The sequence below is a fragment of the Peromyscus maniculatus genome, chromosome 15, assembly GCF_049852395.1.
Source record: "Peromyscus maniculatus bairdii isolate BWxNUB_F1_BW_parent chromosome 15, HU_Pman_BW_mat_3.1, whole genome shotgun sequence".
Taxonomy (NCBI): domain Eukaryota; kingdom Metazoa; phylum Chordata; class Mammalia; order Rodentia; family Cricetidae; genus Peromyscus; species Peromyscus maniculatus.
In genome coordinates, this window is record NC_134866.1 from 71,606,167 (window position 1) to 71,629,541 (window position 23,375).

At 45.0% G+C, this 23,375-nt stretch overlaps 1 protein-coding gene across 1 annotated transcript in view; it reads right to left on the bottom strand.

Annotated features, from left to right (window-relative positions):
• Window positions 1–4,393: 4,393 nt before the first annotated feature.
• Cmya5 (cardiomyopathy associated 5) overlaps window positions 4,394–23,375 on the bottom strand; it is a 97,145-nt gene continuing 78,163 nt past the window's right edge. The window contains exons 10-13 of the mRNA XM_076552068.1: window positions 15,366–15,499; window positions 14,150–14,249; window positions 10,987–11,160; window positions 4,394–5,230 (exon numbers count right to left, since the gene is read on the bottom strand). Coding sequence (XP_076408183.1) covers window positions 4,984–5,230; window positions 10,987–11,160; window positions 14,150–14,249; window positions 15,366–15,499 — 655 coding nt within the window. The 3' untranslated portion in view covers window positions 4,394–4,983. The remainder of the gene's footprint in view (window positions 5,231–10,986; window positions 11,161–14,149; window positions 14,250–15,365; window positions 15,500–23,375) is intronic.

Sequence of the window (23,375 nt, forward strand, 5' to 3'; positions counted from 1 at the left end):
TGCCAAGTACCCGTGTTGACAGTGTGCATGTGGAAACTAGCAGCCTGTCTCCTCCAGGGGACTGTCCCTCCTGCAGAGACTTCCTACAGAAATCAGCTAAGCCTACGTCCTCGTCCTCATTCAACCATATACAATAAACCCGCCTCCTCGGTGCTGGTGTATTAAATAAATGGGCCAAGGTTCCAGGCTGATGTTGTAGTTGGTTGCCCTTCACCAGAGCAAGCACAGTCCTCCAGACACAAGCTCGGCTGCGTGTGTCAGCGTGTCCATCCTGTCTCCATTGTCTCACCTCCTCCTCACCCAGTGATGGCAACCCCCAAAGCCACACAGAGCCACACACAGGCTCTCACTTCTCTTTGATGTCTTCCAAGGAGTGAAGTCCTTCACGGTATCAGGGCAACTCAATGCAACCTAGGAAGTCCACTTGGGCTGAGAACAGATTTTTTTAGTCAATCATTGGCTCAGTGAAAACCACCAAAGAAGGGTGTGAAGGGGATTCTAAGCCATCCGAAGAGCTAACGGCCAAATCCATCTTGGGGAGAGGAATGTCTTTGAGTATGAGGAATAGCTCTAATTCACCTCTTAGTTCTGAGAAGCCCCGGACTTGGGCAAGATGAAAGAGGCAGAGAGAAGGAAGGCATATTTTGCTCTCAGGCTCTTATAAAAGATGTCTATTCTAGTGAGAGGTTTGTACATTTTGATGTTTCCCAGTTCCACTGTCTGCCCTAAAAAAGAAACTCAAGTGAGCAGAAGCTAGAAGTGTAAAGACACAAAGGAAACTGGAGGGGGCTGGGTCTGCTTGCTGCAGCAGGAAGGCTGGGCTGGAGAGAAGATCAGAAGGGACTTTGAACAAAAGTGTTGCTACACAGTCAGCTGGCTGTTTTGTGTTCTTTGAAAATGTCCCCTACTGGTCCCAAGTCTCCCCCTGCACCCCGTCTCTCTGGCTGTCCCGGAACTCACTCTGTAGACCACACTGGCCTTGAATCATGGAGCTCCACCTGCCTCGGCTCCTGAGTACTGGGATTAAAGGTGTGAGTCAGGATGCCCAGATATACCCCCTAAGTCTTATCCTAAGCTGTGTCAATCACAGCTTTGTGTTAGTGTCCTGTGAGATACCCAAAAGCACCATGTCCATGTTTAGGAACCATGCTGACCTAATGGGCCTGAGAAACATGAAGTAGTGATGAAATGGCCAGGTGAGAAAGGAGAAATCTGGAAGCAGAGGATGAATCGGAGGAATGTGAATCATGAGCAGGAAATCTAGAAATGTGGGCTAGGAGGCACAACATCATATGGATAGTGCTATAACCTAATTTGGATAGAAAGGGATGGGTTCTCTAAAGAATGGGAGAATAAAGCCTCCTGGGTCACCCTGGGTCACAACATTCAGAGCATTCTGTTTTAGACTTCATTTAACCATAGACGTCCTCTCATCAAATGCATTAACCCAATGTATTCAAATGTAACAAGTGAGCCAATAGGAGGGGGCTTGAATTTGTGCCCCCTTGGCTTTCCCACTGGATGCTCTGCTGGGCTCCAAGCATCTCTGTGGAATGGCATCCCACACTCAGGAGCAGTTTCCATCATGGATCTAGAACCCAAGGCAAGAGTCTGTTGAGTTTGTTGTTGTTTGGTTGGCTTTTGTTTTTTTCTAGTGCATGCATGTGCACTAGAGGGTGTATAGGGGAGGGATGTGTCTGTGTGAGTACAGGCACATCACACCTGCCACACGTTTGGAGACCAGAGGACAACTTGTTTAAGTTGGTTTTCATTGGTCCTCTCCTCTCACCATGTGGATTCTGGGGAACAAACTCAAGACATCCGATCCAGCAGTGAACACCCTAACTGCTGTGTCCTCGTGTTGGTCTGACTTATGGCATTTATTAAGGAACTCCAGCAGCCAGACTCAGGCCTACAGCACCATACATTGCTAGCCAAAGTTCAGCCACTCTTAATTAAACACATGCATCTCCGCAGAGCTACTGACATTTGGGCAATGCATGGACCCTAACATCTGAAAACAAGTGACATTCTACAGTCTTGTAACCACGGGCCATTTCAGAGCACAGTGTGACTGAGTGATAATCACTGGATATATAAACTTCACTTGGTTTTGGTAGAGCATGGGAGGGTCAGAGCTGAGGTTCAAAGGTTAGGGCTAGGTGCATAGCTAGAATCTCACCACAAACCATCATTGTTACCATGAACAAGATTTGAGCTTCCTGGTCCCAAGGCCTCAAGCACATAGTGGTGATGATTTAAGCCTGGAGACAATGTGAAAACCACATGACCCAACAGTGGGGGGATAAATATGCTTATACCTAAGCTGTCAGGACTTCTGTATGCCCAGCTTTTCTCTATACGGCTGTAATATATACACCTCTACCAGGAACACAGCTGTCCTATGAATAAGAACAGTTGGGGGCTCAAGGGTTCTTTCAGCAACTGGACACGTGTTGGTTTATGGTGGTTCAGCAGTGGGCTGAGAAGGGATTTCAGAAGCCTGTGAGTGCTAAAGAACACTGCCCATTTAGAAGTGATGGTGTCTGGTCTTTAAAGCATTGTGTTGGTTTGTGGACCTAGGGCTGACACTACGTCAGCTCTGCTGGGTTTTAGGGAAGAGCCCCCAGAAAAACAATAGGAACATATTCTATTTTTCTCTAGTTTTGATGAAGAGTATGCCCCCTCAATGTGGCAAGCGTACACACACACACACACACACACACACAGAGAGAGAGAGAGAGAGAGAGAGAGAGAGAGAGAGAGAGAGAGAGAGAGATAACCACAGCATTATTCCTTCCTTCGCTTTTCTCACAAACTCCTTTACTAATTATATTTTTGCTAAGATGAACTGTCATGCATGTCAGAAGCAGCGTGTATTTTCATGGACAATGTGCCCTTCAGGAAACTCCCACCCACCGAAGTTTGTTACGTGCCCACTGCCATGTTCCATGTGGCTTCTAGAGGGACTTCCAACTCAAGTGACCCCAGATCACTGCCCATCAGAGCTTCCATCTCCCTCTCCCCAACTCCTTGACCGCCCTTCCTGGAATCACCTGCTAGGTGGACAGGTAATGCTTAGTGTTAGGTCTACATCTGGAGAAACACAAACAGACGAATTCTGAAGCCCATGGGATTGCTTATACTGGTATTGTCCCGGAGCTACTTTACGTCCTCATTGGAAAAAAAGTAAAGCCAGGCGGCATTGGCACACGCCTTTAATCCCAGCACTTGGGAGGCAAAGCCAGGTGGATCTCTGTGAGTTCGAGGCCAGCCTGGGCTACCAAGTGAGTTCTAGGAAAAGGCGCAAAGCTACACAGAGAAACCCTGTCTCGGAAAACCAAAAAGAAAGAAAAAAAAGTAAAAATAGCATGGTGGTTCCTCAGTCAGAACCCAAGGCAAACACTTTTGAGCCTTGAAAAGGTGAGGATGACGTTCACCACAGGCAGCAGGCTATCCCTCCAACTTCACCAGGAACCATCTTGCCAACAGCTGCTCTAATTTGAAAATGAGGTGACGAAGGCTTTTGAGGGGCTCTATAGGGTAGGTCCAGGTCCAGACTGGATTCTCTAGCTATTAAGAACATAGTCTAGGATGTATCAGGAAAAAAAGGTAAAACGTTATTTCTCAAATCAAGAAAATAACTGAACTGCCAAGCATGGAGTCACACGCTTCTAATCCCAGCACTCATGAGGCAGAGGCAGGCAGAGCTCTGAAGCTAGCCTGGTCTCCAGGGTGAGTTCCAAGCTAGCCAGGACTAGATCCTATTTAAAAAAAAAAAAAAAAGGAAGAAGGAAGCAAGGAAGGAAGAAAGGGGGAGGAGAAGGAAGAAAGGGAGGGAGGGAAGAAGGGAGAGAGGGAGGGAAGGAGAGAGGGAGGGAGGGAGGGAGGGAGGGAGGAAGGAAGGAAGGAAGGAAGGAAGGAAGGAAGGAAGGAGGGAAGGAGGGAGGGAGGGAGACAGAGGAATGAAGGGAGGGAGGGAGCAAAAATAACTGAGTATATAATATTAAAAGAAAACCTTAAATATAATTAAAACATTGCCATCGTGGAAAGCAAGACCAATCAGCTCTGCATGCCTTCCAGGTCCAGCAATTCTACACACAGACTTTAGGGAGATTTTGAGGACTTTCAGGATACTATCTAAAAAACAAGTAAGCATATTTTTTTCATGAAAAGAGACACACGTCCTGAGGGCTGACTCTGAACAACTGTACAGGCTCTAGGGACTGAGAGCATTTTTATTTTTTTAAAAAAAGTCTCTGTGCAAAACTGTCTAATGAGAATCAGTATTAGCACACCACCACCCCCCCTCTTGTGATGAGCATCTTCTCTCCACTGTGTCCTGGTCCAGAGAGGCTGCACTAAGTTATGTGCAATAAGTTCATGCAATAGGTTTTATTTTATAAGATTCTAGACATTTATTTAACAAAATGGAAAGCTCTGATATCTAGTATTTTTCTACATTTGAATTTTCAGAGAAGTCGGGCTTATATTCTACAGCATACATGATCATAAAAGAATTAATTGTAAATTTAGATCAGCTAAAACATTTTCTCTAATGACTAGGATTCATTACCCTTTAGTGAAGTGAGGTGACATTTTCTTGTGGAAGAAATCTATGTCTCTTTGTCAGAAGAGACGTGCCGTGCCACTAACAAAACCTTTCCTCCTCTCCGATCTGGCTGAGGGGGATTTCTTTGACAGATAAAGCAGGCGGAAGTCCATTTCTCTGGGTTTGGTTCTCGGGTCCAGTATGACTCCTTTGAATTTAGGAAACAACTCCAGCTGTGAACGGAAGGGCGGAGGCTGTGTTTGCAGTCTCTCCACTCACAGATGGTGTCCCTGGCTTTCCTCACATGCTGACCTGGCCGACCTTAGCTATTGTGAGTGCGAGTGTGTGGGAGACTGAGAGAGAGAGAGAGAACAACAGCTCTCCCCCCCAAACTTGGATTCTTACTCTTCTAAAACACTGAACGCTCAGGATCACTTGTGCCGGACAGAATCTGGGGGCTCTACGCCCAGATGCAGGGTACATTTCCCAGGCTTCTCCAGGGCGAAGGCGGGATGGACGCCTTCGCTGAACCGATGCCTCACGATGAAGAGCAGCTGTCCACTCTCAGCATTTATAAATAGAAGTCTCTGGTTGGTGTAGTCCAGCAGAATGCCCACTCGGGCGGGACGCTCAGTCGCGTGTACCTCGCTTACGATGCCACTATAGAAAAACGTGTACCTGAAAGGAAACGGAATGAGAAATTCAATTTTTAAAACCTTTGGAAATCCCTAAGATTTGATAGGGAAAAAAATCACTTGGGAATAATCAAGGTCCTTCGTCAATTCAGTTCGCGGTGATGAGTTGAAATAGTGTTGTCCTAAGTACGTTTGCTGGAGCCCTTCTAGATGCTGAAATGCATAGCTCATCCAGCAGAAGTACATTCAAACCATTCTGCTCCTTCCATATTAGGGGGCAGTCCCAGAATAACCAGCGTGTGCCTCCCTGTGATTTTTCTCCACATTCTAATTCTTTCCCAGCTGCCCACATGTTTTAACTGCCGCATTCATGGTGTGTCATTCTTTTGAATAAACTCCTTTGAGACTGCCATGTATTTAAACAGTACTGTGGGCTTGCCTTCCATACAACGTATTAATTTTACATTTTTAAAGATTTATAGGTAACTTACATAAGGGCCTTTATGAAGCTCAAGAGTAATGCCATTAGTTCTTGCCAACTTTAAGCTTTGAATAAGCCCCTCTCTGCCCAGAGTTCCCTCTTTTATCTCTAAGTTTTCAGCAGCCAGGGGGAGCTTTGATGTCACGCTCCAGAACAAATATATTCACACGTGTTGTGCAGGCATGTCTGCATACCAGGTTCCTCTCTTGGTTCTTCCGGGGGGTGTGGGGACAGACAAGTTCACACTAGGCCATCAGGAATGGGCAGGACAGGAGTGGGTGGGAAGAGGAAGGAGAAAGCTCAGTGGATAGAGCAGCAGGAGCAGAATGGACATGGATGAGGGAAGGAGCAGTCGCCATCTGCCCGGCAGGTTGGAGAGGACGTGGGACGCTGACCATACATCTGGGTAGTGTATTCAAGATGGCAGAGACCCCAGGCCAGGCACTAAGGTATTAAGAATTGGAGTTCTGGGTGATTCTTGTTTGAATAGAGACCAGCATTCCCAAACAGGGATCGTAGCCACTAACTACATCTGGCCACTTAAAAAATGAACATTTAAACAATGTATAAAATTCAGATTTTCAGCCTTACCAGCCACAGTTTGAGAATAGCTGTGACACCATTTTTCTATTATTGTAGAAGGTATTACTGTACAACACAGGCCTAGAGCAGTGGTTCTCAACCTTCCTAATGCTGCCACCCTTTAATACAGTTCCTCATGTGTGGTGACCCCCCAACCATACTCATTTTCATTGCTACTTCGTAAGTGTAATTTTGCTACTATGATGAATCATCAAGTTATCTGTTTTCTGATGGTCTTAGGTGGCCCAGCAAAAGGGTCATTTGAACTCCCCTTTCCCCTGCCAGGGGTTGGGAGTCACATGTTGAGAACCCCTGGTCTAGAAGATTCTGAATGACCCAGTGAACTGATGCCCTTCACCTTTGGCTTGGAAAGTCCATATTCCCAGAAGGCCAATCACCAATCAGTCTCAAGGCAATCCCCATTATGGAGGCAAGAGAAAAAGACATCCCTTAAAATCTTGACTCCATCAGTCCCACGTATCAAATACCCCTCAGGTGCCTGCCCTGGGGAGATTTCTCCCAGAGTCCTGGGGAAGGAGCTACAAGTAGCTGGGATATGAATCTGAGGAATAGCAATTGAATCTAAGTACATGAAGCTCTTTAGTTCATACACTTTATTCTTCTGAGTCAACATCTATCTATATAGCTTCTTTTCTGTTCTCATACTTAGCTCCTTTCTTGCCTGATAGCTCTCTATACTTTTCTGTTGTTCTCTCTAAATTCCATCTTAATTCTTTCATCTATTCTTCCCCATCTGGTTCGTCTCCATCCTCCATCTCGTTCCTTTAATCCTCTCTAGTTCCTCTACCCACCTCAAGTCTCTGAGGTTCTCAGTTATAGACCCATACAAAGCAGCAATTCTTTGGCCAAAGCAAGGTCACCCAGGCTTGAATTCTTACAGGGTCATAAAGCCAGATAAGAGTTCACCTCAAGCAGTGACAGTCAGGCTTTCTTTTATAACCCAAGAGGGCAGTGGTTAAAGGAGGTGGGGTCAACTAAGAGCTTAAATCGGTTAATACATCAGAAAAAGGGAATTTGTGTGCTCAAACTACATTCCTAGAAGTGGTTAGGAGTCCACAATGTTAGTATAAATCATGAGTAAAATAAAACTGCCTATGTTTCTTTAGGAGTCGTAGCTGTCTCTGTACAACTCAGCCGCATCGTTTTCTGGCAGGGTGGGGTAGCTAGGCAGCCTGTGTCACAGCTTGATGTACCTGGTACACAGAAGACCCTTGTGTTCTAACTTAAAAGTCAAAAGGGAAGTCTAGAGATGTCACTAAGGATATATATATATATATATATATATATATATATATATATATATATATAAGCTTAATTTGCACAAGAAGCAAAGCTATGTACCTAACATCTGCCTGGCCTAGGTTGTGTCTCTGTATGGATATTTACCTTAATTCCGGAGACTAACAGGTGGTCTGGAATGCTTAGTCTGTCTGCCGTTTGTCCTTGGATGTTTGAGAGGTATCTCAGATAAAATGCTTTTGTCTGGAGCAGGCCCTGGCCTTGGATGCTAGCTAAAGGAGAGAATTACAGAAGGCAGCCATCTGATTCTAATGCTAAAAAGGTGAAACAAAAGGCCAGGAAGAAGGAAGCCTTTCCTGGGTGACTGTTATCCAAATTCCTTAATTGCATATGGAAAAGCTAAAAAAGCTATGTCCAAAGAACAATCAATCCACACTGTTCTAGGAATGGAAAAGCTACAATAGCACGCAAGAAATTCATTGCAGGAAAAAGGCTTAATATTTAAGAGCCAATATCACCAAGACTCCTTGAACCTTGGCTTTATCCTCTGGAAGGCCCTTGGCTTCTTCCAGGTATTAGCTCTTGCCATAGGCAGCTGAATTCCCATTTCCTACTTCTCCGTCCCACAGCACAGACAGGACCTGGAGTACATTCCCATTTCTACTGTTTCTTTCTCAGCACCATTCCTCACGGTACTCTTAAGGGAGGGTACAAGTGATTATCACAGACCTTTGACTCCCAGGGCCTATGTGCTCCAGTCCTGGTCACCGGCCTGGAAGACGGTAGGTTCTTCAGGACGTGAGACTTCATGGAAGGAAGTTAGGCCACTGGGGAGTCCTTTGAAGTTGGTAGTGAGACCATGACTCCTTCCTCTTTCTTTTTGCCCACCAGCCTCGATGAGGCCAACAGTCTTCCTTTGCCGTGTGTTATTACCGCCAAGGTCTAACACGCTGTCACAGTCCTAGATCAACCAGGCCAAGTGACTGGGAAAAGAAACCGGGGGCTAAAAGGAAGCATTCCTCTGCTAGAGTTGGTTTTCTTTAGTCTTGCTTGGGCCTGAGCCCCATCCCCCCATTTGCCTGTTCCTATTTGGGACTGCTGATCTCTGTTCAAATAAGAATCATCCAGAAGTCTGACTGTGACTATGATTGTCAGACTGCCTGCCCTGGGGCTTCCATCACCCTGACCACAAGCTGATCCAGGCTCGGCCAGACCCCTTTTTACACAGGAAACAAATTCTCTCCTCCCTAAGCCTGGCCGCTACTTTCCCTTCTTCTCTGTGTCCTATAAATGCCCCTCCACCCCGAGTTCTGGTACCACCAGAGATACCTGTGGATTGATTTTAGAAGAGGGAACGATATGATGAAATAATGTTTAAAAACTCTCTCTAGCTGTGGCAGGCAGGGCAGTGTGGGCACAGCATCATGGTTAGGGTAAGACTGGCAAAGAACACGAGGGGCCTTGAACCAATACAGCAAAGTTAAGAAGGACCCAGAATGCAACCAAGACCATCTTCATGCTTAGGTTCAACCAAGAGCCATAGAGCCGGTTTAAAGTCACTGAACCAGAATTGAGAATCACAGGAGGGCTTGCTGCGCCACTCTCCCAGAATCCTAAAGGTCGTGGGGGCCTCATATGGCACCATCAAAGCATGAAATAAGGGCACCTGAGACTGGTCTCTGTGCTGCAACTACAAAGGCAGGTGTATTTGCCTCCCAGAAGCCCACACTGGCCCTGAAAGAACCGATGACCAAAGTTATAGGAAGAATTTGTCACAAAAATATACAACTCCGTTTTCTACAAAGTCCTAGGAATTTGTGATTGGAGGGTTGGAAGCTACCCTTTGGTTTGTGTTCTAAAGTATGTAAAAGATCATCATCATCATTATCATCATCATCCATCATTATTATTACCTCTACTGTGGGGGGCACTTGTGTGCCATGATGCCTGTGTGCCATACACAGAGGTCAGAGCAGAGCTTTTGGCAATGGCTCTCTCCTTTGGCCAAGGGTGCCGGAGCTTGAACTCAGGTTGTCTGGCTTATGCAGCAAGGACTTTCACCCATGGAACCATCTTACTAGCCTGAAGATTGGCGTTGAATGAAATCAACACCTACATTGGGCTCCTATAATTTGCTAACTGTGAACTGTAGGCTTAAATGATTTTAAACTCTGGGCAAGGGCTGAGCCCTTCAGCATGGCGCAGCACTGAATATCAATTAACCATAATTGCTCTGACTCAATGAAATGTGACTTTAAATAGCACTTGGAGATGGCATCCTTATGAACCATCTCAGAGAATCAAACTGTCAAGTAGAATGTGTGTGGGGTGAGCCGGTATGTGCAGCTGAAGATATGCAAGATCCCAGGCTGCGGGCCTTTTCTGAGAGCTCAAAGCAGGAGTGTCGAAGGACAGCTTCCTTTTTAAAGTCTTGCATCTGAATAATGCTTGCTGCCGCTTGGATGACATATTACAATGCCAAGCTCTTCCTTGTCTCTGACTTAATGTGATCCTATGATCCTAAAAGGTAGCAGGCCAGGCCTCAACCTTACTAAGCCTTAGTGCATGTCAACGGCTGGTAAACCGAGGCCTTCTGAGATAGACTAAATGCATAAAGAATCGATCAAAGGGTTAACGAACATAGGGAGAGTAATCAATAGAAGGCAGAATCAAGGCTAAGGCCAGGATGAGAATCAGACCATCCTGTAAGCACACTGAGATCACAGCATGTCACCTGAGCCCTTGAGTCTAACACAGGCTAATGGCTTTGACTATGCACCCACCAAACAGTATGAATAATAGAGACCAGGCATTGTTTGATAGATCTATCTACAAAGAGACAGGGAAAAAAAATATCTTGGTATGTGACAGCTATTCAGTCTCTCTCCAATCTGCCACATTAGTGCAAAAGTAGCCGTAGACAATATATAAACAAATGAACATGACTGTTTTCTAATAAAACTTTATTTACAAAAATTGAGCATGGGACACTGTACTATAATTTGTCAGTTTCTGTTCTAAGTCGATGCTGGGCAGAGAGCTAGGGAGACATCTCTTTCTCACCCCTGCCAATTCCTTCTCTGTAGAGGGAGCCCTTTGAGGATCATAGTAGTACTTCTCTCCACCCTGGGATGAGTTTAGAAGCGAAAACTGCCAGATTCTTCTTTTCCTTTGTCTTGGCTGGTGAGGGGACATAACACCCTTCTCTGCCTCGCCAGAGCCAAGCTGAGCCCCACAGAGCAGGAAGGCTGCTGGTTCTGGGTGGCTGGGTCTGTAGGGTAATGAGGTTGAATATAAGATGCCCTCTTGTCAGGTTTCTGTGGTAATGAGAATGCTTTAACTGCCACACCCTTTATGTTTGCTATCTTACCTAGTTTGGAAATTGGACAAGGACATGACAAGCTCCTCATTAGGTCCCTGCCTAGACACTGTAAGTGACCTTTGGTTAAGTTAAGGAAGGCAGGGCCCCAGCTTACCTCTGTGGCTCAGAGCAATGCATGTACCATGAGGTCTCCCCTTGTCCCAGGGCACCAGCCCTCACAGCTGAGCTGGAGCAGATGCCGAGTCGATAGGCCGGACAGTCTGTGACTGTGGTTTCCCAGTAATGCTGGCCACAGGCAGGCAGCTCCTCCCCCAGCACGGAGGGGATCCTGTAAGCAATGATGATCAGCTGAAGGTTATCACAGAAATCACCAGCCTTTACCCCAGGAGCATCAACCTTACCTGCCCTTTAGGCAGGGGTCTATCTTCAGAAACTGCTGGCAATTGACTAAGATACCATCTGCTCCTTATGCTCCTAATTCTGGCCAGATTGTCCCAGGATTCACCAACCTCCAGCATGCATTTGACATATGCCTGCTGTCTTATGCATGCACATATGGTACATTGCGTCTTTTAAAGGGTCTGGGAATCAGGTGATGAGGGGTATAATGACAGGGAGAAAGAGAAATGCCATGACTTCTGCCCTTAGGGAAATGGAAGGGATACAATGGAGGCAGGTGGGAGAACATGGCTTACAAAGTTTTCTTCTTCCCAAACCTGCAAAAATAAAAATGGAATCTCCAGAAAGTTTCACATTTTGGACTTTTGGCACACGGGCTCACTATGTAGCTCACCTTGGCCTCAAACTCGGTGATGCACCTGCCTCAGCTTCCTGAAGGTCGGGGTTATAGGTGTGTACAACCCATTTTAGCCTTTCAAACCTTCTAGAACTGAATTCCAGTATGAGCTGACCTTGCTGGTGACAGTGACCCCACGGGGCACAGCTTTTAAATGTCAGGACAGCTGGCAAAGCCAGAGCAGAGTATAGAACCGAGCAGCGTGACCAGTGGCTTTGGGGAGGTGCTCCAGTCTCCCTGGTGGCAGGCGCCGCTGGGAGGTGAGTTCAAGGCCTCTTTCTGCCTGACTGTAGTTATTTTGATCAGGAGCACAGCGAAACTGCAACCATGGACAAGTGACCTTGTTTGCATGGGTTGCTCAGTGTTGCTGGGAAATGGCTGAGACAGCAAGAAGGCATTTTTAACTTCATAGTGTTGCTATTCAGTCAGCACTCCCTCCCTCTCCCCTTGAACAGATGAGAAAATGATTAATGCAAGCAAATGTACTTCACTTGCTCTATGTCTTTACCCAATAACTTCATTTCAGAGAGATGCCAACTGACAAGCTCTCACTCCCTGGAGGAAAGCCAGGCTTCCTGGTACTTATGAGCTAATTTTCATGCTAATAATTAGTAAACAAACTGGAAACATCCCCGTTTCCATCAGATAGCATCGACGAACTCTTACAACTCCAGTGTGCTTCTTTTTAAAAAAGAAACTTTATTTTTTAAAATAAGCCCCATATATTTCTTTTTTCAAGATTTGTTTTTTAAATTATGTGCATGTGTTATTATGTGTGTGGATATGCGAACATGAGGGCAGGTGCCCACAAAGGCCAGCAGAGGGCATCAGATCCCCAGGAGCTTGAGTTGCAGGCTGTTGTGAGCTGTTCACCGTAAGTGCTGAGAACCTAATTCAGATCCTCTGCAAGAGCAGCAGGTTAACCACTGAGCCTCTCTCCAGCCCCACCACATCTATTCTTCACACATTTTTTGAACTGGTTTTCTCAATCCATTAGTAGGTATAAGTCTTAGCACCTACAATGTTCCAATCCTTATGTTAGATTCCAGGGATTCAAAGAAACCTAAAACAGGACTGCTGTTCAGCAATTATTTGTGGTTAAATGACGGGTACACAGTCTTATAGATAAAGATCAGAGGTTCTGGGACCTGGGGAAGACTTGGTCATTTCTAGAAACAAGTAATATGTAAATGTGGCAGTGGAGAGTTGAGCATCAAGATGGGACCAGAGTGCATGCAAGTTACTAGGACTGGCGTGATGTTGTTACTGCTACCAGCCTACACCTGGGCATATCAGTGTCCTCTGCAGCAAGTGTTTCAAAAGCTTTGCTGCTATGGAGCAATCTTCGCACGCTGTAAATATGTATTACTCTCATTGGTTAATAAAGAACTGACTGGCCTATAGCCAAGTAGGAAGAGATTGGGCAGGAGAGTCAGATGAGGAGGACACTGGGAAGAAAAGGGGAGGAGTCCCAGGGTCCTGAGGAGACACCACGAGATGCAGAGCGAGCAGGATGGGAAGTACATAGATGAGGTAAATGAGCCTCAGGGTAGCACATAGATGGGTTAATTTAAGTTATAGGAGCTAGCTAAAAACAAGCCTAAGCTATTGGCCAAGCATTTATAATTAAGTCTCAGTGTGGTTATTTGGGAGCAGCTGCTGGGACACAAAGAAATTCCATCTATACTTTGCCCATACGTTCTCCCAGTTGGCATTTCAACCCTCAAGATAGCCGAGGGAGAAAGAAAGGGACAGAAGGAGAGACAGAGATCAGAGACAGAGACAGAGACAGAGAGCAGGCAAATTGCCAGGCAGTCTCCCATCCAACCCAAGATTTTGGTTCCTGTTTTCTTTAATGTCACTGCCTTGTTTTGTTGTTTTTGTTGTTGTTGTTGTTGTTGGTGGTGGTGGTGGTGGTTTTTTGAGACAGGGTTTCTCTGTGTAGCTTTGGAGCCTTTCCTAGAACTCACTCTGTAGCCCAGGCTGGCCTCGAACTCACAGAGATCTGCTTGCCTCTGCCTCCTGAGTGCTGGGATCAAAGGTGTTCACCACCACCACCACCCGGCTGATGTCACTGCCTTTTGTGGGAGCTACTAGAGAGCAAGATTCTGTGGCCAGACCTAAGAACTCAATAAACTTTTCTGTTTCTACCCAAGTGGTCGATACCTGGGTTCCTACTGAAAATAACAGAATTATTACTGGATTCTGTTTTTCACTGAACCAGAGATAATACCTGAAAGCAGCCAGTATTTTGGTTTTGGTTGAAATACTGACTGCTTTAAGGTAAAAAACCATCTGCACTTATGGTCCCAATAAAAATACTGACACTTGCTCCAAGTTGTGAGCTTATATGCGCTGCTGCATGCCTCCTAGTGAATGCTGCCTGCTGCACATGTGTTATATCCATCACATAATTGAGCAATCTCATTAAACTGAGAATGCGCTCAGCTGATACAGAACTGGGGAAACTGATCCTCTACTACAGCTGAGCATCAGCCCAGCTATGGTGGCTTCTTCTTACTCTGTCAGCCGTCTCCTCTCAGAGAAGCTGATCACCGTCCCATTCGAGGAGATCTGGAGAGCTGGGTGGGCCGTTTCTCTCAACAAAAGGAATCTAGTTCCTGTGGAAGAATATAAGAAGATAGCACTGTCACCAGGCCGATCCATACACAGCAAACTGTAGGCTCCCATTCTCCTGAAGTCAAAAGTCCTGACTCCATACTTTCAATCCACAGCTGAAACGCCATCTGTGAGTGGACGCCCTGGGCTGCGGAGGGTGGGGGTGGGGGTAGAGGGGGTCTATGCTAGGAAATGTGTGTGCCCTGTAGCATCCACGTCACCTGGAAATGAAGACCTCACCCTGGACCTGTTGAATCTGAATGTCTACTTGGACAAAATGCTCAAAGATCTGAGTGTGCTTTAAAATTGGGAGCACAGTAGGATAGCCAGCCTGCGGAGGATCCGATGATGGGAGGTACAGGCAGTGTACTGAGGTGGTGGGAAACATTCCTAGACAGGCAGCTCTCCTTCCCTACAACTCAGGCAGGCTCTACCCACGTCCCAAACAGGGCATACATAGCACAGTGACTTAATGGCCCCTCAGTCTTGTGCCATCTGTAGACCTAGGATGAGGCAGCATGATTTCCACCTTCAGTTCCTCATAACTGAAATCAGCCAAATGTTTTTATTCTCTGGGGATGTCCCCCCCAGATGTTACTGAACTGTTCTATCACCTATTTGAATTATTCATTTGTTCGTTCATTTGTTTGTTCACTTGACAAACATTAATAGAACTAGGACACAAGTCGAACAAAACTGGAAACCTGACACAGAGTTCAAAGGATAACAGAATGAGAAAACCGTTTCCGCACATCCCACACCTACAAATTATAGAGCATTCTGAGTGAATCACAAAGCATCTGGGAAGACTTCTGAGCTCACAGATGCTCCAACCCGTCTCCAGATCAAACCTGTCCATTTCTCTGGGGTGAGACCAGGGGAATCAGTATTTTAAGTGCCCTGGCCGGTTGTCAAGCACAGTAAAGCTTGGGAACCTCTGAAGAATGCAAATAAAAGAACCATCTTGTTGCTAGATCAATCTTGGGACCTCCTGACAAATCCTCTCACTGACAGTAGGCTGGAACTTTGGGGAGTTGCCTTGGGTGTCTCCCCTGGATGGCAGGAGGGGAGGAATACACACACCCAGACAAACCAGCTCTGCGCTAAGCGGAAAGTACCTCTGGTGGAGATGAGGGCAGCTTCGCTCTGCTCGCTTGTCCCGAATGCATTGATGGCTCTCACATAGAAGAAGTAATTGTCATTGGGTTGCAGGTTAACTTTCAGCTGGAGTCCTTTAATTCCAGAGAAAGATCTAAATACAAAGGGAAGATAAGTCTGGATTAACGTCATGTGACTAATACTTCACTTCTGTAGGAACTGGACATCTTTCATTACCAACAGATAACTTATTTTCTTCCCTTTCTAATCAATGGATTTAGCAAGACTTCAAAAAAAGAAAGAAGGAAAAGAAAAAGAAAAAAAGAAAAACCACCATTATTCACTAAGATTACTTGACTGATTTATTTCTATTTTCAACCACCTCTTGTTCATTATATATCTTCTAGAATATTCATCAGGACAAAACCAGATACCATTTTGGAAAAAAAAAAAGTTAGAAAAAAAGAAAAGAAAAAAATACTAGTGATCCTGTGGTTAATGAGCCCCAAGAACATGTTGTTTTCTTAATTGATTTTGGATGAGATGACAGTTTTGGAGTAAGATGATATGGAGTCTGTTTACAATACAAAGGACCCCAATTAGCTCATCCACAGATTCAAATTATGAAAACCTCAGGGTGCTTGATGATTTTGTACCTGGTGGTGCCAGTGCCAACAAGGTTAGCAAGACTGCAGCTCTTCAGAGAAGACAGTATCTTTTTAAAGAAGCATAATCTTGGCAAGAAAAGAGAATACTAATTGCCGCCTCCCCAAAGTCCTCAAAGCTGCTATTATTCCAAATTGCCCACTTAAATTAAAGGGAAAGTGTACCTAAGTGCCATTGGCCTGCAAGTGAACTGTGATAGCCCAACTGTTTAAACAGAGGAGAACTTGCTGGTTTTGAAGGTGGGGTTCTCTGGACTTGCCAGTGAGCTGGAATGGCTTTGGGCTTCTCTTCTAGTCCCTACCCTGTGGGATAACCTGGCCTCGAGCATGGATACAAGCCTACAGGCCTCTCTTCTTCAGAACGCATTTGGAGTGGCCCGGAGACTTGCAAGCTGCACGACTTGCTGATGGAGTGGCCGCTAGCCTAGCTGCTGGAGTGGAGTCCTTTTCCTGGAGGAAAAGTCCTTCTCTGCGGTCAGTAAAAGAAAGGCACCCTGTTCTAGCTCACTCTCAGGGCCGTGGGATTTGTTGCTGTTGTTATTAACGAAATGTGCTACAAAAGCATTAAACTAAGATTTGTCCCCCATCCCAAGGGGATTTCTCCATATTTCTCTACTCGATACCTGCTGTAGAGAATAACAAGAAAAAGAGAAAACACATTGTAGATTCAGAAAGCAACCTACTTTAGATCACTGTCAGGGTTGGGGATCGAACCTGTGCTCTCCCACTGATCTAAGCTGCATCCTCAACCCTAGCTCGGTAGAGCGAGCAGAGTGCCACCACACAGCCCAGGCTGGCCTCAAACCAACTCACAATCTCCTGGCTGCTGCCTCCTGGCTGCTAAGATTAAGGGTGCTAAGATTCTAGGCTAAGACATCTGACGCCTAGAATGTCTTCAAGAAAAACCAACGTCTGTATGGAATGCAATCCTGTCCCTACCCCGTGATTGCTAAGCACAAAACTCATGGTATGGTCCTCAGGAAGGTGGGGGTAGGGAGCAGGTTGGTTCTGTAATTCTGCTGGTCAGTGCCTGGAAAAGGTCAGCACACACTCCTCAAATGATACTGGTAGTTATTTCTGGACCTACCACCTCTCCAGGCCTCCAGAGAGCAGTATATTTAGCTACGCCGAGGAAGGAGGGGTGAAATTGAGCCATTTGGCCATTAATGACAAGCTGTGCTGCAGTTAATTAGTAGAAACACATGTCCTACAGTGGCGAGCGTAATTCCCAACTAATATTCTAGAATATTAGTCTAGAGCAGATGCATTGCTTGTCTTATTTAGGTTGACAGCCAAAGGAATGTTTTAAATAAACACTGATAACAATCAGTAATAAAATTATTGTTTTAATACACACACTCAGCATGAACTGAATTTTACACATCATTCGCTCATTAAATAACTACGGATGGACCACTTATCATTTTTGCAGGCCCCATCACCCTGGAGCCTGAGGGGGAAGGGGCAGGGGAAGGAGAGGAAACCTTAGCTCTAGAGACTACACATAATACAGCAGCCTTGTTTTGTAACGGCACTGTTATATATCAGGAACATTTTCTGCAATCTGTCGAGGAGAGCAAACGCCACGTATATCATTAACCTCACACCATGTGCCGTTACGTGGGTAAAGTACAAAGATTATAGGGGGCTGAAATCAAACCCCAGCATCCCATCCTGCCTTCAGCACATGAGATGGCCACACAGCTGCGTACAGGGTCCTCACCCTGTCTGTAAAATAAAAGCACCAAGCATAGAAACAGAAGATGGAATGTGAAATGGGGTGGCCTTTACCGTCTCCCGCTCAAGCACCAGGACAAAGGTCAGATAGATGTGCTTTGCCCCGCCTCCTTCCTTACCAAGACATCACCCAAGTTTTCAGGTCAGCCATGACTGTTCTTCAGCCCAATGAAAACAAAGTCTGCGATCTGAAGAGCTTATGACTCTGTTACCTCAAAACCAAAGACTGGTCAGGATTGCCACCGAATCCCCATGGGGCTTGACCTAGATTACAGTACAGTTTAGGTTCACAGAACATGCAGGCTGAAGTAAGTGTCAGAAAGCGAATGGAACCACAGTGAATAGTTGCTCCTTAGTGAAAAAGGGATGCTAGCTGAGCACGGCGGCACACATCTAAAACCTCAGTATTCAGAAGGCTAAGATAAGAGAACCCTGAGTTCGAGTCCCAGCACGTGCCATAGTTAGACGCTGTCTCAGTGGAGGTGGGGGTGAGGTTATACCAGTAAGAAAAGTGATTAAGATTAAAAGTCTAGAACCAATAACAGGATTCGAAGGACAATAAAGAAATGGCTCAGATGGCCTCACTTTGGGTCCTTGAGTGTGGGATTTCTTCACGTAGGAATCACAGAGCTCTGGAAAGCAATGCCTGTGTGAGCAGATAATGAGGTGATGTGAGCATCCTGACCTGGTGGTGAATTGACAATTGAAGGCAGCCTGGAGTTCGACTGAGCAAGCTGCTCCCAGCAGGTGCCCCAAGGACTCTCAGCTGCTCATCTCTCCAGCAACAGGATGATTATTTGTTAGGTTCCTCAGCCAGAGAGCAGAGACTGAAGAGACCTGCAGGCCACAGGGCTGCTTCCTGAATGAAAGACACTGTCTCCTTCTCTCTAGTGTTGGAGAGATACCGGGTGAGAGCCAGCGGAAAATGGTGTTTAAAGTAAGGAAGACTGTGGTATTGTGTTCCCCGAAATATTGTGCATGCTAATAAACTTATCTGGGGTCAGAGACAGAACAGCCACAATATTAAACACAGAAGATAGGCAGTGGTAGCACATGCCTTTAATCCTAGCATTCCAGAGGCAGAAATCCATGTGTTCAAGGATATAACCAAGTATGGTGACTCACGCCTTTAATCCCAAAAAGCAAGCCTTTAATCCTAGGGAGTGATGGCAGAAAGCAGAAAGGTATATAAGGCGTGAGGACCAGAAACTAGGAGCATTTGGCCTGGTTAAGCATGTGGCTGGTTAAGCACTCAGGCTTTTGAGCAGCAGTTCAGCTGAGACCCATTCCGGATGAGGACTCAGAGGCCTCCAGTCTGAGGAAGCAAGACCAGCTGAGGATCTGGCGAGGTGAGGTAGCTGTGGCTTGTTCTGGTTCTCTGATCTTCCAGTTCACCCCAATACCTGGCTAAGGTTTGTTTTTATTAATAAGACTGCCTAAGATTCATGCTACAGAAGACCTAACTAACTCAAACCCTATAATTCTTTGCTCTTTCCAAGAAAAGACTAGGAATTCTGACACAGTTACCCCTGACTGGTAATAGAGCAAAGATCATTTTACAAAGGACTTGAAAATGAATTTTCAGGAAGAATCTTTAGGGACCTTGTGTTTATGAGGGAAATTACTAAAAGCATTCCCACTAAGTTAGAAGGAGAGATAAGGTTAAAAACTAAATTGGGAGGTAGGAGGTAAAAAAACCACTGCCATCTGCAGATGACATGCCTATTTATCTAGAAATCAGCTTGAAAACCCTTCCATAATAGAATGCCGTAGGATGGCTAGGTAGGAAACTAATGTAGGAGACTGGGGTCCACTTGTCTCGCATGCTTGAAGCCCTAGGCTCCAAGCCCAGTAGCACCAAAACAGAAGTTCAAAACCCTTCATGAAAAATTACAACCAAAGAGCAGCTAAAGACAGGAGAATGGCATCAAATAGAAAAGTGCACAGGAAAATAAATGAGATCCGTATTAGGGACATCTGTCGATGCCACTGAAAGAGACACACCATTTATTTCTTCTGCGGGAAAGTGAGGTGTTGCAGAACCTTCAATTCCCCCGAAGATAATCTATCAATTCAGCATGCTCTCTAAAAATAACAAATCGTCTAGAGTCGGTTGATGGAGGAAGCAACACAAACTAACTCTGACAATAAAATACAAACTAGAAGTAGAAAAAAAAAAAACAGCATGAATGGGCCACCTAACCCCAAGGAGCTTCGACAGGAAAGCTCTGCTACTAAAAGCAGCGTGGTGCTTAGGCATCAGCACACCATGGACCGAGCTCAAGGTCAAGAATGGAGCCAGGCGCAGAGACTCTCAGGTAAGCATTTCAGATCACAAGAGGAAATAAGAGCTTCTTTTTGAGACAACTAGATTACCATATGAAGGGGAGAGGGAAGGAGGAGGGAGGGAGGGAAAGAGAGGGAACTGAGTTTAGTGGTATACACCTGTAACCTGCAATCCGGCACTTGAGAGGCAGAAACAGGGATCGCAGTAAATTCATGGCCAGTCTGGTCTATAGAGCAAATCCCAGGCCAGACAGGGCTCTATAGTGAGAGCCTGTCTCACAATCAGTCAACCAATCAAATAATGTTGGAATCTCTACTTCATACCTCCTACCAAAGTAATTCCAAATGATAAAACATTTTTTAAACAAAATTAAGAAAATGGAAGAACATGTATAATATATACATGCATATATTCAGAGAGAAGGCATTTTAAAATATTATAAAAAAGCTAAAAGCTTTTTTCAAAAGAAATTGATAAATTCAACTAAATTAACATTTTAAAATATTCATGACAAAATATGTTTAAAAGATTCCAAACTCATACATGAAAGCTAACTTCCTTTATAAAAAAAAAAAGAAGAAGAGGAACTATGAATAAAAAAGAAAATGTCATAATCTAACGGGAGAAACGGTAAGAGAAGTGAACAGCCATAGAAAAGGAAGTGTGAGGCTCAAACCATATGAAAAGGCATCAACCCAGCAGCAGACTTGAACACTTACACTGTGGTTGCGTTTTCAGCTGTCTAACTGTTCAAAATCAGGCAAGGTTGTGAAGAACCAGGTACTCCTATGCACTGCTGGCCAGAGACTAAGCCCCGGCAGATCCTATGAATTTGGCCATATCTATCAATATTCAAAAGATACAGTCTTTCTATTTTGAGAAATTCATTCTACAAATAGACTGTAGATCAGTGAACTTGTATATGCGTGGGGTTGTTTTCTACAGCATGGCTGGGCACAGCAGGAGACTGGGAAGCTGTCTCCTCAACTGGTCACATAAGTTGGAATAACATCCTGGAAACAGAATACAATGGAATTGTTTTGAAAAATGGAGGCAGTCCCATGGGTAGGGATGCTCACAAAGGTATATGTTTAAGCAAGAAAAGCAAATTGACAGAAAGGCATGTAGGATTGCTAGCATTTGCTAGGAAATTATAGATGCTCTTATCTGAAAGGTTAAAAATGAATCAAGTGACAGTCATTGCCCTTGGGGATGGGAATTGAGAGATGAAGAATAGATACAAAGAAAATTAAGGTTCTCTGTCTTCCTTTTTTGTCTCTTGAATTTGTACCATAAATACATGTAATGGGCCCCAAATTAAAAATGTTAACTTTTAACAGCAAAGAGTCCAAGAGCAGACTGAACATGTTTACAAATCTCGAAGCATACATGCCTTTGAGCACTTGGAAATAGCTTCTCACACATTTGATAATCCAGTGACATGACCCTGAGGGAAGGTACACATGTTTAATGTGACTAGAGAGGGTGGCAAGTGTGGGGGAATAGCTATTCTCTGTACTGTCGCGTCCTGGGGAGGGGGTGGCCTGTGTACAAACAGTATGGAGGAATCCAGTGCCGCCGCTCCTGGCAGCAGCCTAGCGATGGTGCCATCACCACCGTGCATAGCAGATGGCAAAGGATGAATTGTTGTTTAAAAACACAGTTGGCCCTCACTGGCTTTCATGTTGGCAGCACCAACATCCAACCAGCCAGTCAATACCACTTCCTGTGAACCGTGAACAGAACACATGCTGGGGCTGTGGGAGAGATCAGGGGGTGAAACAGCATTTCCCAACCTGCCCGGGCATCCACACCGGCAAGTTTGAAAAATTCAGTTCTTAATTAATCATTTTTTTAGACAAGGTCTTGCTCTGCAGTTCGAGCTGGCCTTGCATTCACTATGTAACCTCTGTTGGCCTCCATCTCCTGGAACTCTTGCCTCAGCCTCCAGGGTGCTGGCATTCCAGGCATGGGCCACCACACCCAGCTTCCGAACTGGGTTCCTGAAGGGGGCCCAGGTATCTGAATGTTTGCAAGTATCCCAACTGACTTTTACGATCAGTGAGGTTTGGGAAACACAGTTCTAACCATGGGAGATGGAGAAGGAAAAGAAGGAAAAGGGGAATTACATAACATAAGCAACATTAAATATGAAACCAAGCTGGCATGGTAGCTCGTGGCTGTAACCTCAGTACCTGGAAGGTTGAGGCAGTAGAGATTGATTGATACTGTAAGTTTCAGCCAGCTGGAGCTACAATAGTGAGATCCTCTTTCAAAACAATCACAACAACAAAACCAAAAACAAACACAAAAGACAAACTAGTCAATGGTGCTTCAAGCTGTTTACAAACCCTTAACTAACCATAAATATAGAAATTTTTTAAGATGGAAAAAAAAAATCAGTTAAATCGGGGTTAAGAAGAAAATTCTTTATATACTAAGTTTCCATGATTAAAAAGACTTGGTAAACAAAATCTTAATAGAACCATTTTTCTTTTGATAAATAATAATATTATGAGACTCTGTATTACTAAACAGCACCATTATTTCATAACAGAGCAGAAGAACAACATGGGCACTACATGCTGACAGACACAAAGCGTGGGCTCTCCTGTAGCTCAGCTCTGTCAGAAAATCAATGTGAGCCAAAGGGTCCGGAAGAAGGGTCCCGGATGTCTGTTTTCTCCATCTTTACTCTCCAAAGCCTGAACAACACTGTTTACACTTCAGACAGAGGTTCCCAGGAGTCTTGTAATGTTTCTCTCTCCGGATCCTCCAAGCTCTCCTTTACTGCCCCCTGGTCATCTACGTGGACAGTTACTCGAGGTCTCCAGCCCAGTGTGCTGAGAACAGTGATTTAATACTGTGCTTTCAGACACTGTGTGGAAATGATTAATAGGTGTGTGTATGCATCTTTTGTGATACTGCTCTTAAAGACGACCACTATTATCTTAAGAGCCCTTATATAAAGATCTCCATGAAAAATTCATCTCAAAGCTGAATGTCATGGAATATAATTGTCTCTCTTAGTGAAATGCTGTGCTTCCTTTTTAGAGAGAAATTAGTTATATAATCTCTTTCTTCCTCTCTCTCCATCTCTCCCCCTCTCTCCAGTTTTCATTTAAGCTGCCAGGAAGTTCAGATTTGAATTTCATCCTCCACTGAGATTCCACTCTCCGCCTGATCGTTCTAACAGTCCTCTGTCCCCTTACATCATCTGGTTCTTGTACTCCCGGAACTGTGCTGGGGGTCTGTTATGTCAGGATCCCTCACTGGGGATGCTTTTTGGGAAGGTGACACAGCTCATGTGAAGAAGAGGACAGGCTGCATTCCCACGGTCC